Source organism: Nerophis ophidion, linkage group LG21, assembly GCF_033978795.1.
Source record: "Nerophis ophidion isolate RoL-2023_Sa linkage group LG21, RoL_Noph_v1.0, whole genome shotgun sequence".
Classification (NCBI taxonomy): domain Eukaryota; kingdom Metazoa; phylum Chordata; class Actinopteri; order Syngnathiformes; family Syngnathidae; genus Nerophis; species Nerophis ophidion.
Window position 1 is genome coordinate 39,444,735 of NC_084631.1, and position 19,825 is coordinate 39,464,559.

Here is a 19,825-nt window from a genome sequence, read left to right on the forward strand (position 1 = left end):
TGGAGAGTCAGTGGTCACACTTAAAGGAGTTTGGAGAGTCTGTGGTCACACTCGAATGTGTTTAGAGAGTCAGTGATTGTATTTGAATGTGTTTGGAGAGTCAGAATCAGAATCAGCTTTGTCATTACGCAGGGCAAAGAGATTGAGGCCATTCCAGTCAGTGGTCGTACTTGAAGGTGTTGGAGAGTCAGTGGTCACACTCAAATGTGTTTAGAGAGTCTGTGGTCATACTCAAATGTGTTTAGAGAGTCAGTGGTCGTATTTGAAGATGTTTGAAAATGCTCCATTCGCAGTTGAAGGTTTTTTGGTGAGTCAGTTGTCGTTCTTGAAGGAGTTTGGAGAGTCAGTGGTTGCACTTGAAGGAATTTGGAGAGTCAGTGGTCATACTTGAATGTGTTTAGAGAGTCATTGGTTGTATTTGAAGGAGTTTGGAAAGTCAGTGGTCGCATTTGAAGGAGTTTGGAGAGTCAGTGGTCGCACTTGAAGAGGTTTGGAGAGTCAGTGGTCATACTTGAAGGACTCCTTCAAGTGCGACCGCTGACTCTCTGAACACCTCGATTTACGATCACTGACTCCACACGCTAACAAAGTGCTCACCTTTTTTTGGGCAAATTTTATATATTTTTCTCTAATTCCGCAGCCATACACCTCATAGTCATATAACTTGGTAAGTGAAACATGCTAACTGTTAGCATGTTCTCATTTCCCTGCCATGTCTTCGCCGTCTTTCAAATCCTACCAAGTGCATTATTATTATTATTAGTGTAGTTGTTATTGTGTGAATGCTGGCAAGTATTTGAATTCCTCTTAGTTTGCCATTTTCCTTCGAACATTTAGCCAACAACATATTCCAATCATCTTCAACATTCAAACTAACACTTTTTCAAAGTTCCCAGAATTCCCTCTGTTTCCAGCTTCCCAATATTTGTACCACATTTTTCAACCCATTTCAACTATTTCGTCATTGAAGCATTGCACTTTTCCAAGACAATTCTGCTAGTTTTTGTCGCAAACGTTCCAGTCACACTTTTCTGAGCAGGTTCATTGAGTTTGCTGAAATCATTCCATCATATTCTATGTTTGATGTGTTCCTTCACAGACGGTGAGAGCAGTTCACCGCTCCCCAAATTCGCCTCCTCACCAAAACCCAACAACAGTTACATGTTCAAGCGAGAGCCGCCCGAAGGTTGCGAGAAGATCAAAGCTTTCGAGGAGATGAGGTACTTTGCTTCAGTCCGAGCTGCACTTGATGCTTACTAACTGGCTAACTAATTAAAGTTAAAGTAGCTAACTTACAAGCGCTAATTTCCTTCCAGCTCCCGACAGTCCAGCTCAGCATCAGCGCTCCTCTTCTCCTGCCCTGACAAAAACAAGGTCAACTTCATCCCGACCGGCTCAGCATTCTGTCCCGTCAGACTCCCAGCATCCCTGCATGTAGCGCCCGGCGTGCCATCCCAGGAAGACGAGGACGGCACAACATCATCAACATCGCACGCTTTTACCACTCAAGTCTCCACCAGCACTAGCACAGAAGAAGACTCCATCAGCTAGACCTTTTACACCTTCCAAGTGTGACCACTGACCATCCAAACTCCTTCACTTTTGACCACAGACTCTCCAATCTCCTTCAGTTGCGACCACGGACTCTCCAATCTCCTTCAGTTGTGACCACGGACTCTCCAAATTCCTTTAAGTGTGACCACTGACTATCCAAACTCCTTCAAGTGTGATCAGAGACTCTCCGAATTCCTTCAAGTAAGATCTGAGACTCTCCGAACTCCTTCAGATGTGACCACTGACTATCCAATCTCCTTCAGTTGTGACCACAGACTCTCCAAATTTCTTTAAGTGTGAGCACTGACTATCCAAACTCTTTCACTTGTGACCACATACTCTCCAATCTCCTTCAGTTGTGACCAGAGACTCTCCAAATTCCTTTAAGTGTGACCGCTGACTATCCATTCTCCTTCAGTTGTGACCACAGACTCTCCAAATTCATTTAAGTGTGACCACTGACTGTCCAAACTCCTTCAAGTGTGATCAGAGACTCTCCGAATTCCTTCAAGTGGGATCAGAGACTCTCCGAACTCCTTCAGATGTGACCACTAGCTCTCCAAACTTCTCCAAGTGTGACTACAGACATCCAAACAATCATAACTCCTTCAAATGCGACCGCTGACTCTCCAAACATCTTCAAGTGCGACAACTGATTCTCCAAAGACTTTCAAGTGCTACAACTGACTCTCCAAACACCTTCAAGTGTGGCAACTGACTCTCTAAACAATTAAACTCCTTCAAGTACGACCACAGAATTTCCAAACTCCTTCAAGTGCGACCACTTACTCTCCATACTCCTTCAATTGTGACCACTTACGCTCCAAATTCCTTCAATTGTGACCACTGGCTCTCGCAACTCCTTCAGGTTTGACAACTGACTCCAAACACCTTGAAATACGACCACTGACATCCAAAAACACCTTCAATTGCGACCACTGACTCTCCAAACTCCTTCAAGTGCGACCGCTGACATCCAAACACAAACAAGGTGTTTGGATGTCAGCGGTCACTCTTGAAGGAGTTTGGAGAGTCAGTGGTCGCAACTGAAGGACTTTCGAGAGTCAGTCGTCACACTTCAAGGTGTTTGGAAATTCTGTGGTCACACTTGAAGATGTTTGGATGTCATTGGTCGCACCTGAAGGAGTTTGGGGAGTCAGTGGTCGCACTTGAAGATGTTCGGAAAGTCAGTGGTTACGCTTAATGGGGCTTAGGGAGTCAGTGATCAAAGTTGAAGGAGTTTCGAGAGTCAGTGATCGTACTTCAAGGTGTTCAGAGAGTCAGCAGTCGCACTTGAAGGAGTACTTCAAGTGCGACCACTGACTCTCCAAACTCCTTCAAGTGTGACCACTGACTCTCTAAACACATTTGAGTGTTCCACTGACTCTCCAAACTCCTTCAAGTGTGACCACTGACTCTCTAAACACATTTGAGTGTACCACTGACTCTCCACACTCCTTCAAATAAGACCACTGACTCTCCAAACTTCTTCAAGTGTGACCACTGACTCCCCAAACTCCTTCAAATACGACCACTGACTCTCTAAACACATTTTAGTGTACCACAGACTCTCCAACCTCCTTCAAATAAGAACACTGACTCTCCAAACTCCTTGAAGTGTGACCACTGACTCTCCAAACTCCTTCAAATAAGACCACTGACTCTCCAAACTCCTTCAAGTGTGACCACTGACTCCCCAAACTCCTTCAAATACGACCACTGACTCTCTAAACACATTTTAGTGTACCACATACTCTCCAAACTCCTTCAAATAAGACCACTGACTCTCCAAACTCCTTGAAGTGTGACCACTGACTCCCCAAACTCCTTCAAATACGACCACTGACTCTCTAAACACATTTTAGTGTACCACAGACTCTCCAAACTCCTTCAAATAAGACCACTGACTCTCCAAACTCCTTCAAGTGTGACCACTGACTATCCAAACTTCAAGTGCGACTACTGACTCTCCAAACACCTTCAATTGAGACCAAAGTATTTCCAAACTCCTTCAAGTACGACTAGTGACTCTCCAAATACCTTCAATTGTGACCAAAGTATTTCCAAACTCCTTCAAGTACGACTACTGACTCTCCAAAAACTCCTTCAAGTACGACCACTGACTCTCTAAACACCTCCAATTGAGACCAAAGTATTTCCAAACTCCTTCAAGTACGACTACTGACTCTCCAAACACCTTCAATTGAGACCAAAGTATTTCCAAACTCCTTCAAGTACGACTACTGACTCTCCAAATACCTTCAATTGTGACCAAAGTATTTCCAAACTCCTTCAAGTACGACCACTGACTCTAAACCCCTTCAATTGTGACCAAAGTATTTCCAAAACTCCTTCAAGTGCGACCACTGACTATCTAAACTCCTTCAAGTACGGACTACTGACTCTCCAAATACCTTCAATTGTGACCAAAGTATTTCCAAACTCCTTCAAGTGTGACCACTGACTCTCCCAAGTCATGAAAGTGAGCACTGACTCTACACATTCACTTGTGACCAAAGTATTTCCAAACTCCTTCAAGTACGACCAATGACTCTTTAAACACCTTCAATTGCAATTGTGACCAAGGTATTTCCAAACTCCCTTCAATTATGACCACTGACTCCAAATTCCTTCAAGTACGACCACTGACTCTTCAACTACGACCACTGACTCTAAACACATTCAATTGTGACCAAAGTATTTCCAAACTCCTTCAAGTACGATCACTGACTCTCCAAAAACTCCTTCAAGTACGACCACTGACTCTCCAAAAACTCCTTCAACTACAACCACTGACTCTAAACACCTTCAATTGTGACCAAAGTATTTCCAAACTCCTTCAAGTACGACCAATGACTCTCTAAAACACCTCCAATTGTGACCAAAGTATTTTCAAACTCCTTCAAGTACGACCACTGACTCTCCAAAAACTTCTTCAACTACGACCACTGACTCTAAACACCTCCAATTGTGACCAAAGAATTTTCAAACTCCTTCAAGTACGACCACTGACTCTCCAAAAAACTCCTTCAACTACAACCACTGACTCTAAACACCTTCAATTGTGACCAAAGTATTTCCAAACTCCTTCAAGTACGACCAATGACTCTTTAAACACCTTCAATTGCAATTGTGACCAAGGTATTTCCAAACTCCCTTCAATTATGACCACTGACTCCAAATTCCTTCAAGTACGACCACTGACTACAAACTCCTTCAAGTACGACCACTGACTCTTCAACTACGACCACTGACTCTAAACACATTCAATTGTGACCAAAGTATTTCCAAACTCCTTCAAGTACGATCACTGACTCTCCAAAAACTCCTTCAAGTACGACCACTAACTCTCTAAACACCTCCAATTGTGACCAAAGTATTTTCAAACTCCTTCAAGTACGACCACTGACTCTCCAAAAACTTCTTCAATTACGACCACTGACTCTCCAAAAACTTCTTCAACTACGACCACTGACTCTAAACACCTTCAATTGTGACCAAAGTATTTTCAAACTCCTTCAACTACGACCACTGACTCTCTAAACACCTCCAATTCTGACCAAAGTATTTTCAAACTCCTTCAAGTACGACCACTGACTCTCCAAAAACTCCTTCAACTACGACCACTGACTCTAAACACCTTCAATTGTGACCAAAGTATTTCCAAACTCCTTCAAGTACAACCACTGACTCCTCCAAAAAACTCCTTCAACTACGACCACTGACTCTAAACACCTCCAATTGTGACCAAAGTATTTTCAAACTCCTTCAACTACGACCACTGACTCTCTAAACACCTCCAATTCTGACCAAAGTATTTTCAAACTCCTTCAAGTACGACCACTGACTCTCCAAAAACTCCTTCAACTACGACCACTGACTCTAAACACCTTCAATTGTGACCAAAGTATTTTCAAACTCCTTCAAGTACGACCACTGACTCTCCAAAAAACTCCTTCAACTACGACCACTGACTCTAAACACCTTCAATTGTGACCAAAGTATTTCCAAACTCCTTCAACTACGACCACTGACTCTAAACACCTCCAATTCTGACCGAAGTATTTCCAAACTCCTTCAAGTACGACCACTGGACTCTCCAAAAACTCCTTCAAGTACAACCACTGACTCTCTAAACACCTTCAATTGTGACCAAAGTATTTCCAAACTCCTTGAAGTACGACCACTGACTCTCCCAAGTCATTAAAGTGAGCACTGATTCTACACATTCAAATGTGACCAAAGTATTTCAAAACTCCTTCAAGTGCGACCACTGACTCTCTTAACACCTTCAATTGTGACCAAAGTATTTCCAAACTCCTTCAAGTACGACCACTGACTCTCTAAACACCTCCAATTCTGACCAAAGTATTTCCAAACTCCTTCAAGTACGACCACTGACTCCAAAAACTCCTTCAACTACGACCACTGACTCTAAACACCTCCAATTCTGACCAAAGTATTTCCAAACTCCTTCAAGTACGACCACTGACTCTCCAAAAACTCCTTCAAGTATGACCACTGACTCTCTAAACACCTCCAATTCTGACCAAAGTATTTCCAAAACTCCTTCAAGTACGACCACTGACTCTCCAAAAACTCCTTCAAGTACGACCGCTGACTCTAAACACCTTCAATTGTGACCAAAGTATTTCCAAACTCCTTCAAGTGCGACCACTGACTCTCTAAACACCTCCAATTGTGACCAAAGTATTTCCAAACTCCTTCAAGTACGACCACTGACTCTCCAAAAACTCCTTCAAGTACGACCGCTGACTCTAAACACCTTCAATTGTGACCAAAGTATTTCCAAACTCCTTCAAGTGCGACCACTGACTCTCTAAACACCTCCAATTGTGACCAAAGTATTTCCAAACTCCTTCAAGTACGACCACTGACTCTCCAAAAACTCCTTCAAGTACGACTACTGACTCTAAACACCTTCAATTGTGACCAAAGTATTTCCAAACTCCTTCAAGTGCGACCACTGACTCTCTAAACACCTCCAATTCTGACCAAAGTATTTCCAAACTCCTTCAAGTACGACCACTGACTCTCCAAAAACTCCTTCAAGTACGACCACTGACTCTCTAAACACCTCCAATTCTGACCACTGACTCTCCAAAAACTCCTTCAAGTACGACCACTGACTCTCCAAAAACTCCTTCAAGTACGACCACTGACTCTCTAATCTCCTTCAAGTGTAACCACAGAATCTCACAAGCCCTCCTTACTTCTGCATGATGTGGAACTTAAGCAAGTAGAGTCAAGCTGGCCACGAGGAGGTAACTACAGAAGGGATATTATTCTATTTATGTTCTTGTTTTGTTACGTTGCAAATATTTACACATGAATGAGCTGTACAATCAATCACAGAATGGTTATTGATCCGTGGAACGCTGCAACATCAGGGTTAGCTCTGCCATTGTGGGAAGTTAACAAGTTTCTCCGTGCTTGGATATACTTGATGGTGTACCCCAGGGGTCAATGCTGGGACCAAAGTTGTTGACGTAAAACACTTCCAGGTTAGTAGTGTTTTGCTTTATGTCGAGGGGACAAAACCAATCCCAGTGGTAAATACATGCATATACTGTAAATATATATATATCTATATACTGTATCTCTATGAGAAGAAGGAAAAGCCCTTGTTTGAAAAAGATAAGTATTGCTGAGTAAGCAGCTGAACATGTTTACAGGAAGATGGTCCCAGTACTCGTGTGTACTTTTATCAAATTATACGTCTGACTGTCATTCTCCTGTGCAAATAGATCGATCACAACATTAAAACTTACTCCTAAAGTACATTGTAGTACTGTAATACACCTTCTAGTTGAACTGTAATACACCTTCTAGTAGTACTGTTGTACACCTTATTGTAATACACCTTCTAGTAGTACTGTTGTACACCTTATTGTGGTACTGTAGTACACCTTCTAGCAGTACTGTAATACACCTTTTAGTACTGTAATACACCTTCTGTCAGTACTGTCGTACACTTTCTAGGGGCACTGTACCTTTTAAGACAACTTGGAGTCACCAAGCACTACGTAAAGTTTGTACGTCTAGAAATTTTCCAGTAAGATGATAATTCTTAAGGATAATTCGAGGCAACGTTTTAAACATGCTTTTACTCTGCAATAAACCAGCAAGTATAAAAACACCAACTTAGTTTTGAATTGGCCATATTAGGAAAATACATTGTGGAGAGGCGGAGCCCTGCCCAAGATGGCGGCAAGGAGGCGGAGAATGCGGCTGAGCGGAGAGGCGGGACGTGCCGGGAGCGCCGCCGCAATGTAATTCAGGTGCGGGGATTGCGCACCGGCACACGATTAACATTTCTCCTTACGCTTCATAAAAGGGGAGAAGGAGGAGAGATCGGGGCAGAAGGAGGAGAGTCCGCAGCAGATGCAGCGCAAGATTGAAAGACGACGAAAGCGAACGAAGAGCGAGCAGCAGAGGAAGAGCTGAAAAGCAACCTGGCAAGAGACAGCTTTATTTGAAAAAATGTATTTGTGACAGTTCCTTGCTGTCGTCGTGCGGGTTCCATGGACCACTCAGGAAGGACATTGCTTTGAGCAGGTTTGACTCTTTTTATTTTTTCAAATAAAGATGTCTTTTGCCGAGTTGCCTTTCAGCTCCTCATCTGCTGCTCGCTCTTCGGTCGCTTTCGTCGTCGCCATCTTCTCTTGCGCCGTATCTGCTACGGACTCTCCTCCTTCTGACCCGATCTCTCCTCCTTCTCCCCTTTTATGCAGCGTAAGGAGAAATGTTAATCGTGTGCCGGTGCGCGATCCACGCACCTGAATTAGATTGCGGCGTCGATCCCGGCACGCCCCGCCTCTCCGCTCAGCCGCATTCTCCGCCTCCCTGCCGCCATCGTGCCCTGCCCCGCCTTCGGACCGTCGGCTCCGCCTCTCCACATACACCTACTTTCCAAAATAAGTATGTGGACCACAATGAGATTGAGTAAAAATAAAATATCTGTTTTGCATAAAAGTAACACATTCATATTTGTTTGACATACGCATATACATATTTTGATATTTGCATATACATGCACACGTTTTAATATATGCATATATGTTAGTATTTGTTTGATATTCCAGTGTTTTTCAACCACTGTGCTGAGATACAGTCTGGTGTGCCGTGGGAGATTGTCTGATTTCACCTATTTGGGTTAAAAATATTTTTTTGCAAACCAGTAATTATAGTCTGCAAATGATGTGTTGTTGTTGTTGAGGGTCGGTGCTGTCTAGAGCTCGGCGGATTAACCGTGAAATGCACTAGGTGGCAGCAGGTAGCTCATTGCTTTGTAAATGTCGAAAAATAGCGGAAGGCAGTGTGCAGGTAAAATTGTGTCCAATGCTTTGTCAGGTTCAAACACTGTTGACATCTATTAATCAGACAAGAAGCAAGGAATCAAGCAGACAGAGTTAAATAGGGCTCATGAGGAGAACGAGGGCACTGCACACTTAGTCACAGTCTCGCCCTACGCTCTAAGGTCCAGTTGCCGCGTTCTCCTTTTTATTCAGAGTTCTAAAAGGAGTGGTCACATATATTATGCAAAGCAGGACCAGGACGCATAGTACGTGACGGAATGTGATTTTGCCTTGTCGTCGAGTTCGTCGTAGTCTCTGTCTCGTCTGCTCCCCGAAGTCTCCGAAGTCCTTGGCTGCCAGCGAGCCAAAAGTATGATAACATCATGTGGCTGAGGCCAGCGCTCAGACAAGAAGTTTTGTCCTTGCATAGATAAGAAAAAAAGTCTAACTTGAGCACAATAGCTAATAACTAAAGCAACAGACTTTAAGCATTCTAAAGTTAGTGTGATAATATATACATAATTATTCTAACATGCTTAAACCAAAAATAAACAAAAGGTGAGTGCCGCTAAAAAAGGCATTAAAGCTTAGGGAAGGCTATGCGGAATGAAACAAAAACCGAACTGGCTACAAAGTAAACAAAAACAGAATGCTGGACGACAGCAAAGACTTACAGTGGAGCAGATGGCGTCCACAAAGTACATCCCGTACATGACATGACAATCAACAAAGTCCCCACAAAGAAGGATAAAAGCAACTGAAATAGTCTTGATTGCTAAAACAAAGTAGATGCAGGAAATATCGCAACAGGAAAATACCAAAATAAAGAGAAAAAGCCACCAAAATAGGAGCGCAAGACAAGAAGTAAAACACGACCCACAGGAAAACAGCAACAAAGTCCAAATAAGTCACGGCGTGATGTGACAGAGTTGTAGTTACACTTATTATGATTAAAATTCCCAAAAATTATTCTGGCAAATCTAGAAAATCTGTAGAATCCAATTTAAATCTTATTTCAAAGTCTTTTGAATTCATTTTAAAAATGTTGTTCTGGAAAATCTAGAAAAAACTAAAGATTTGTCCTTTTAATTTAATTATTAATTTTAGCTTCTATTTTTTCGACGAAGAATATTTGTGGAATATTTCTTCAAACTTATTAGGAATAAAATAAAAATAAAAATATTCTGGCAAATCTTAGACAAATCAAAGACTTACTGTGGAGCAGATGGCGTCCACAAAGTACATCCCGTACATGACATGACAATCAACAAAGTCCCCACAAAGAAGGATAAAAGCAACTGAAATAGTCTTGATTGCTAAAACAAAGTAGATGCAGGAAATATCGCAACAGGAAAATACCAAAATAAAGAGAAAAAGCCACCAAAATAGGAGCGCAAGACAAGAAGTAAAACACGACCCACAAGAAAACAGCAACAAAGTCCAAATAAGTCACGGCGTGATGTGACAGAGTTGTAGTTACACTTATTATGATTAAAATTCCCCAAAATTATTCTGGCAAATCTAGAAAATCTGTAGAATCAAATTTAAATCTTATTTCAAAGTCTTTTGAATTCATTTTAAAAATGTTGTTCTGGAAAATCTAGAAAAAACTAAAGATTTGTCCTTTTAATTTAATTATTAATTTTAGCTTCTATTTTTTCGACGAAGAATATTTGTGGAATATTTCTTCAAACTTATTAGGAATAAAATAAAAATAAAAATATTCTGGCAAATCTTAGACAAATCAAAGACTTACTGTAGAGCAGATGGCGTCCACAAAGTACATCCCGTACATGACATGACAATCAACAAAGTCCCCACAAAGAAGGATAAACGCAACTGAAATAGTCTTGATTGCTAAAACAAAGTAGATGCAGGAAATATCGCAACAGGAAAATACCAAAATAAAGAGAAAAAGCCACCAAAATAGGAGCAGACCGAGAAGTAAAACACAACCCACAGGAAAACAGCAACAAAGTCCAAATAAGTCACGGCGTGATGTGACAGAGTTGTAGTTACACTTATTATGATTAAAATTCCCAAAAATTATTCTGGCAAATCTAGAAAATCTGTAGAATCAAATTCAAATCTTATTTCAAAGTCTTTTGAATTCATTTTAAAAATGTTGTTCTGGAAAATCTAGAAAAAACTAAAGACTTGTCTTTTTAATTTAATTTTAATTTAATTATTAATTCTAGCTTCTATTTTTTCGACGAAGAATATTTGTGAAATATTTCTTCAAACTTATTAGGAATAAAATAAAAATAAAAATATTCTGGCAAATCTTAGACAAATCAAAGACTTACTGTGGAGCAGATGGCGTCCACAAAGTACATCCCGTACATGACATGACAATCAACAAAGTCCCCACAAAGAAGGATAAAAGCAACTGAAATAGTCTTGATTGCTAAAAAAAAAGTAGATGCAGGAAATATCGCAACAGGAAAATACCAAAATAAAGAGAAAAAGCCACCAAAATAGGAGCGCAAGACAAGAAGGAAAACAGCAACAAAGTCCAAATAAGTCACGGCGTGATGTGACAGAGTTGTAGTTACACTTATTATGATTAAAATTCCCAAAAATTATTCTGGCAAATCTAGAAAATCTGTAGAATCAAATTTAAATCTTATTTCAAAGTCTTTTGAATTCATTTTAAAAATGTTGTTCTGGAAAATCTAGAAAAAACTAAAGATTTGTCCTTTTAATTTAATTATTAATTTTAGCTTCTATTTTTTCGACGAAGAATATTTGTGAAATATTTCTTCAAACTTATTAGGAATAAAATAAAAATAAAAATATTCTGGCAAATCTTAGACAAATCAAAGACTTACTGTGGAGCAGATGGCGTCCACAAAGTACATCCCGTACATGACATGACAATCAACAAAGTCCCCACAAAGAAGGATAAAAGCAACTGAAATAGTCTTGATTGCTAAAACAATGTAGATGCAGGAAATATCGCAACAGGAAAATACCAAAATAAAGAGAAAAAGCCACCAAAATAGGAGCGCAAGACCGAGAAGTAAAACACGACCCACAGGAAAACAGCAACAAAGTCCAAATAAGTCACGGCGTGATGTGACAGAGTTGTAGTTACACTTATTATGATTAAAATTCCCAAAAATTATTCTGGCAAATCTAGAAAATCTGTAGAATCAAATTTAAATCTTATTTCAAAGTCTTTTGAATTCATTTTAAAATTTTTGTTCCGGAAAATCTAGAAAAAATAATGATTTGTCTTTTTAATTTAATTATAATTTAATTCTTCATTTTAGCTTCTATATTTTCGACGAAGAATATTTGTGAAATATTTCTTCAAACTTATTAGGAATAAAATTTAAAAAAAAATATTCTGGCAAATCTAGAAAATCTGTAGAATCAAATTTAAATCTTGAATTATTTTAAAAACAATTTATTGGAAAATCTAGAAGAAATAATGAATCGTCTTTGTTAGAAATATAGCTTGGTCCAATTCGTTATATATTCTAACAAAGTGCAGATTGGATTTTAACCTATTTAAAACATGTCATCAAAATACTAAAATTAATCTTAATCAGGAAAAATTACAAATGATGTTCCGTAAATTCTTTTTAAATTTTTTTCTAAAAGATTCGCTTTTTTTTAATTATTAATAATAACATAGAGTTAAAAGTAAATTGAGCAAATTGGCTATTTCTGGCAATTTATTTAATCAGTACCCAAAAAGTAGCTCTTGGTTTCAAAAAGGTTGGTGACCCCTGTTGCAGAGCATTACTGCCCCCAGGTGGCGTGTGCGAGTACTGCAGGAATGAATAACTATTGCTTACTTGAGGAAAATATGTTATTAATATTCTACTTTTCCTTGCTTTGTCCATTGGTGTAGTTAAAGGAGTCAACACAACATGAACACTTATTTGATGGACTTTGTTTTTATTGTAAAAATTGATTATTCGTGAGATATATTTATGACAGCAATTTGCCGCAAATCAAATCAAAAATGTTTGTTTTGGATTAAATTTGCGTATGTTGCCTTACATGGTGTTATTTTTATTACCACTTTTATTGTCCAAAATGTATCAAACTTTAAAAAAAAATTAATTTAAAAACGCGTTTGAACAATCACGGAAATAGAATCTGCTTCCGGTACGCTGGGCTTCATCGGAATAACTTCCTGTAAGGCTTTCAAAATAAAAGCATGGATTTGAGCATCGTGGTTTTTTTTTTTGTTTTTGTTTTTTTCACGCGCCAACAAGACTAAGTAATTATTGTCTGTGTTATTTTGACTGAAGCTTTGGACCATGAAATATTTAGTTTAATGAGCGACACAAGGAAGAATACTTAACTGGAAGACTTGATTTTAAAAATTAAAAATGACGTGTTTATTGTTTTTAAAGTCACTGAAAAAGAAATTGTTAGTCTAAATATATATATATGAAATAAATAAACGTCTGCTCTTAACAGCCATGAACGTCAAGAAACATTTATTTATTTTTCTTTATGATTTATAATTTGAATGCAAGTGGTGTATATTTTCTACATTTGAACTTACAGTTGAATTATTGTTGCTAAATAATGTTATGCTTGACACACGCCATCATGTTTTAAATGATTGATATTTTCTTTGTTGTTGGCAAAAATGTGTAATATTATGTCCCGCCAGCAGGTGGCAATATGTCAGCAAAAGAAACCATTTCCATATTTTGTGACTGAATCTTTATTTAATGATTATTATTATTACTATTAATTACTATTATTGTTATTATTAATACTGTTATTACGACCATTATTGTTATCAATATTATTATCATTGCTATTTTCATTATCCATCTTCTTCCGCTTATCTGAGGTTGGGTCACGGGGGCAGCAGCCTAAGCAAGGATTTTTTCCCCCGATTTTAAATATTATTATTATTATTATATGATTATGGCTTTCAATGTGTCATTTCTTACAGTGACGAAGCACTTCGATTTTAAATGTAGCATTGCTAAAGGGAAAATGAAAAAATAATAAGCTTCCCAAAGTCCTGACTTAAAGGTGTGGACAATGCTGAAGAAACAAGTCCATGGCAGAAAAGCAACACCTTTAGTTAAACTGCACCAATTTTAGCAAGAGGAGTGTTCAAAAGTATAACCAAAAGCTTGTGGAACCATCCACCCATCCATCCATTTTCTACCGCTTATTCCCTTTGGGGTCGCAGGGGGCGCTGGTGCCTATCTCAGCTACAGTCGGGCGGAAGGCGGTGTACACCGTGGACAAGTCGTCACCTCATCGCAGGGCTTGTGGAACCATGTTCACTGTAATTAAATTATAGACAAATATGTTCACTGTAATTAAATAATAGACAAACATGTTTACTGTAATTAAATAATAGACAAGTATGTTTACTGTAATTCAATAATAGACAAGCATGTTCACTGTAATTAAATAATAAACAACAGTAGAAAATGGATGGATGGACCAGCATGCTGACTGTAATTTAAACAGCTTGGCGATGCAATGATGCGTTCAAAGCCCCCCCCCCCCAGTGTCGTAAAAGTGAACAACGTAGGCTGAAGTAAACCAAAGACAACAAATGTTACACAGACGGTCTTTGCTACAATTACGGTGGTTCGAGGTTTGAAAATCCGATGTCGCGTCAGTTAGTTGAAGTATGAGGTGACGTCATGTGTTAGGTGTTCCTCTTCCTCTGCGTTGTGTGGATAATGTAACAAACAGCACTGACACCAGGGGGCGCTGATCAGCTGCACGTTACTGGTGGTAATGTGTCTGACCAGACAGGAAATACAAACATTGTAACATTTATACATTCACCATTGTAACATTTATATATAAAACATTAAACATTACACAAAAGACATAAACCATGAAACATTAAACAAAAAACATAAAAAATCAACATACACCATAAAACAAACAATAAAACTTAAAACATAAACATACAACAACAAAAAAAACATAAAACATACAATAAAAAACATAAAACAAAAAACATTAAAACAAAATACAAAAAAGAAAATATAAGAACATAAAACAAAAACAATAAACAATAAAACATATAACAAAACAAACAAAAACAAACAAAAACAAACAATGAAACATAAAACAAAAAACTTAAAACAAAAACAAAACATAAACTAAAAACTTAAAACATAAAACAAAAACATGAACATAAAACATAAAACAAAAAACATGAAACATGAACCAAACAACATAAACCATTAAACATAAAACATGAAACATGAAACAAAAACAAAAAACATAAATAATAAAACATAAAACATCAAGCATAAAAAAACATAGAACAAAAAATAAAAATAAAACATAAACCGTAAAACATACAACAACAAAATAAAACACAAAACAAAAAGCATAACACAAAAAAGATAAACCATAAACCAAAAAAATAAAACATAAAATATAAAATATAAATTATAAAACATAAAACAAAACAAAAAAACATAAATTATAAAACATAAAACAAAAAACTAAAACATAAATTATAAAAAATAAAACAAAAAACAAAAAACCCATAAATTATAAAACAAATATAAAACAAAAAACAAAAACACATACACGAAAAAAACAAAACATAAAACAAAAAACATTAAAAAAATTGTAAAAAAATAAAACAAAAATTATAAATTATAAAACATAAAAAAAAACAATAACAGACAACAACAAAAAAAACACAAAACAAAAAAATTATAAAGCAAAAAACAGAAACCATAAACCATACAAATAAAACATAAAATATAAATTATAAAACATAAAACAAAACAAAAAAACATAAATTATAAACATAAAACCAAAAACTAAAACATAAATGATAAAAAACAAACAAAAAAAACATAAATTATAAAACATTAAACAAATATAAAATAAAAAACAAAAACACAAAAAATAAAACAAAAACAAAAAACATAAAACATAAAACAAAAAACATAAAACAAATTATATAAAAAATAAAACATAAATTATAAAACAAAAACCAAAACAAAAAACATAAATTATCAAACATAAAACAAAAAAATAATTATAAAACAAAAACATAAAACATAAATTGTAAAAAAATAAAACAAAAAACCCCATGAATTATAAAACATAAAACAAAAACAAAACAAAAACATAAAAAATACAACAGAAAACATAAAACAAATTATATAAAACATAAAACAAAAACCAAAGAACATCCATCCATCCATTTTTTCCCGCTTATTCCCTTTGGGAACGCGGGGGGGCGCTGGTGCCTAAACCAAAAAACATAAATGATGTAAAATATAAATGATAAAAGATAAACCATAAACATGACATATGTCGTGTTTGGTAGTCTATTTCCTGGTTGCAGCTTCGTTCGATGTTTAGTGTTGGTGTCCATGGCCACTGATTCACCTCACCTGCCAGTGTTGAGCAATTAGTGTTCCCACCAGGTGTTTTGGTCGATCACTCCCCTTTGTAGTTTCCTGTCACCCAGCATGAGTTGCTGGGTCAATGTTCACAATAAGCAACATTTATGTTTCTAAGGTTTTTTTCTCCTCTCTACAGTGATTTGATACACGAGCATTCCGGGTTCTTCATCCTTGGTGACATTTTGGTTTTGTTAAGCTCCACGCTTGTTAGCGTCCTCAGTTTGTATTTTGGATTTTGTTTCTTGCTTCGGAGGGGAACAGGACAATCGCAGCCGTAACAACACATTTGACTTCTTTGTGGTGTCTTTGACCTTCTTGTCTCTCATATTTCTGTCCCAAGAGGGTCTGATGAGCTGAGGTCAGCACAAATCAGCCGTGATTGCCGCTCATGAGGATTACCTGCTGATTGCTGCTCATGCTAACCTCGCTCTTCTTGTCTTCTCCAGACGCCAAAAAGGAGCTTTGATTGTGTCCATCAACTCCGCTCACTGGATTGCACTCCTCTCTTCTTCCTCTCTGCCCACTGACTGCAGGTAACAGCATCATCTTGCACTTCTCCTCCAACATTCTAACCATCTCTGTCTTCTACATGCACACAACATCACGTTTCATGCAAACACATGAATATAACTTCACATTTCATGCAAACACATGAATATAACCTCATATTTCATGCAAACACATGAATATAACCTCATATTTCATGCAAAAACATGAATATAACCTCATATTTCATGCAAACACATGAATATAACCTCATATTTCATGCAAAAACATGAATATAACCTCATATTTCATGCAAAAACATGAATATAACCTCATATTTCATGCAAACACATGAATATAACCTCATATTTCATGCAAAAACATGAATATAACCTCATATTTCATGCAAACACATGAATATAACCTCATATTTCATGCAAACACATGAATATAACCTCATATTTCATGCAAACACATGAATATAACCTCACATTTCATGCAAACACATGAATATAACCTCACATTTCATGCAAATAAATGAATATAATTTCATATTTCATGCAAACACATGAATATGACCTCACATTTCATGCAAAAACATGAATATAACCTCATATTTCATGCAAACACATGAATATAACCTCACGTTTCATGCAAACACATGAATATAACCTCACATTTCATGCAAAAACATGAATATAACCTCATATTTCATGCAAACACATGAATATAACCTCACGTTTCATGCAAACACATGAATATAACCTCACGTTTCATGCAAACACATGAATATAACCTCACGTTTCATGCAAACACATGAATATAACCTCACGTTTCATGCAAACACATGAATATAAACTCACGTTTCATGCAAACACATGAATATAACCTCACGTTTCATGCAAACACATGAATATAAACTCACGTTTCATGCAAACACATGAATATAACCTCACATTTCATGCAAACACATGAATATAACCTCACATTTCATGCAAACACTTGAATTTAACCTCATATTTCATGCAAACACATGAATATAACCTCATATTTCATGCAATTACTTGAATATAACCTCACGTTTCATGCAAACACATGAATATAACCTCATATTTCATGCAAACACATGAATATAACCTCATATTTCATGCAAACACATGAATATAACCTCATATTTCATGCAAACACATGAATATAACCTCATATTTCATGCAATTACTTGAATATAACCTTATATTTCATGCAAATAAATGAATATAACCTCATATTTCATGCAAACACATGAATATAACCTCATATTTCATGCAAACACTTGAATATAACCTCATATTTCATGCAAAACATGAATACCACTGAAGAAACCCAAAAAACAACATAAAATATAAAACATCAAATATAAAACATAAATTATAAAAAATAAAACATAAAACAAAAAATTTCATACATTATAAAACATAAAACAAAAACAAAAAACATAAACAATAAAACATAAAACAAAAAAAAACATAAAAAAAACACAACAAAAAAACTAACAAAAACATGATAAAACTCAAAACATAAAGCATACAACAAAAAACATAAAATAAAAAACATAAACGTAAAACATAAAGCATAAACCACAAAACAAAAAACATTAAAACAAAATACAAAAACTAAATACAATAAACATTAAAAAAAACTTAAAACAAAAAAAACAATAAAACATAAAAAACATAAACAAAAAACAGGAACATAAAACAAAACATAAAACCAGAAACATGAACCAAAAAACATAAAACATGAAACGAAAAAACATACAACATAAAAAAACAAACATAAGACATAAAACTAAAAACATTACACATAAAACATCAAGCATACAAAACAAAAAAAACCCCATAAACAATAAAACATAAAACAAAAAAAAACATAAAAAAACACAAAACAAAAAAACAAACAAAAACATGATAAAACTCAAAACATAAAGCATACAACATAAAACATAAAATAAAAAACATAAAACATTAAGAAAGCATAAACCACAAAACAAAAAAACATTAAAACAAAATACAAAAAAGAAAATACAAAAACAAAATACAATAAACAATAAAAAAAAACATAAAACAAAAAAAACAATAAAACATAAAAAACAGGAACATAAAACCAGAAACATGAACCAAAAAACATAAAACATAAAACATGAAATGAAAAAACATACAACATAAAAAAACAAAAAACATAAGACATAAAACTAAAAACATTACACATAAAACATCAAGCATATAAAACTAAACAAAAAACATAAACAATAAAACATAAAAAATTAAACTTACAACAAAAATAAAACACAACAAAACACATAAAACATACATTATAAAACAAAACAAAAACAAAAACAAATTATAAAACAAAAAACAAACAAATTATAAAAACAAAAACATAAAATATAAATTATAAATGATATATTTCATGCAAATCCATGAATACCACTGAGCAATTTCTGCTCTGTTGGGAAAGTGTCACGATCCGGTATGCGGATCGTTTGTTGTTTTGCCGCTTATATGTCTTTGTTCATGTTTAGTTCTGGACTCTGCCGATTCCTTGTGTTTGAGCACTTCCCCGTTTGTTTAGTCACCATGGCAACGTTTTGTGGGTTCTTCCGAGGATGTTGTAGTCGTAATGATTTGTGCAGTCCTTTGAGACATTTGTGATTTGGGGCTATATAAATAAACATTGATTGATTGATTGATGATTGATTGTGCTCCTCCTCACGGGCTCCTGTCACACCTGTTTTTGATTATTATTATTTGTGTATTTAAGCCCACCTGATTCCTCAGTTCGTCCTCGGTCCATTACTTGCTTTTCGCAACACGTCACGTTTTGTATCCTTCTGCCCTCGATTATTTTGTGCTAAGTTCCGCCTTAGCTTCACGTGCGTGTGGCACGTCGTTTAATGTTTTCTGTTTCCTGCTACGTTTTTAGCATTAGCTTTCCGTGCATTGGCACGCGCTTTGTTTTTCTCCTTTTTTGTACCAGTGTTCTTTTGTTTTATTATATTAAAACATATTCTTACCTGCAATCCTGCTGACTGGTAGTGTGTGC

The 19,825-nt window shown here is 36.2% G+C and overlaps 2 protein-coding genes across 4 annotated transcripts in view; both read left to right on the forward strand.

The window, feature by feature from the left end:
* LOC133540095 (glucocorticoid-induced transcript 1 protein-like) overlaps positions 1-7,356 on the forward strand; it is a 29,265-nt gene extending 21,909 nt beyond the window's left edge. For 2 of the 3 annotated variants that reach the window (XM_061882590.1, XM_061882591.1), the window contains exons 4-5: positions 1,100-1,220; positions 1,317-7,356. In XM_061882590.1, the coding sequence (XP_061738574.1) occupies positions 1,100-1,220; positions 1,317-1,551 (356 nt within the window). In that variant the 3' untranslated portion in view covers positions 1,552-7,356. The remainder of the gene's footprint in view (positions 1-1,099; positions 1,221-1,316) is intronic. The other variant, XR_009803556.1, reaches the window with a different exon arrangement.
* Positions 7,357-16,389: 9,033 nt separating this feature from the next.
* LOC133540096 (thrombospondin type-1 domain-containing protein 7A-like) overlaps positions 16,390-19,825 on the forward strand; it is a 183,569-nt gene continuing 180,133 nt past the window's right edge. Inside the window, exons 1-2 of the mRNA XM_061882592.1 lie at positions 16,390-16,616; positions 16,705-16,791. The gene's annotated coding sequence lies outside the window, so the exon portion shown is untranslated. The remainder of the gene's footprint in view (positions 16,617-16,704; positions 16,792-19,825) is intronic.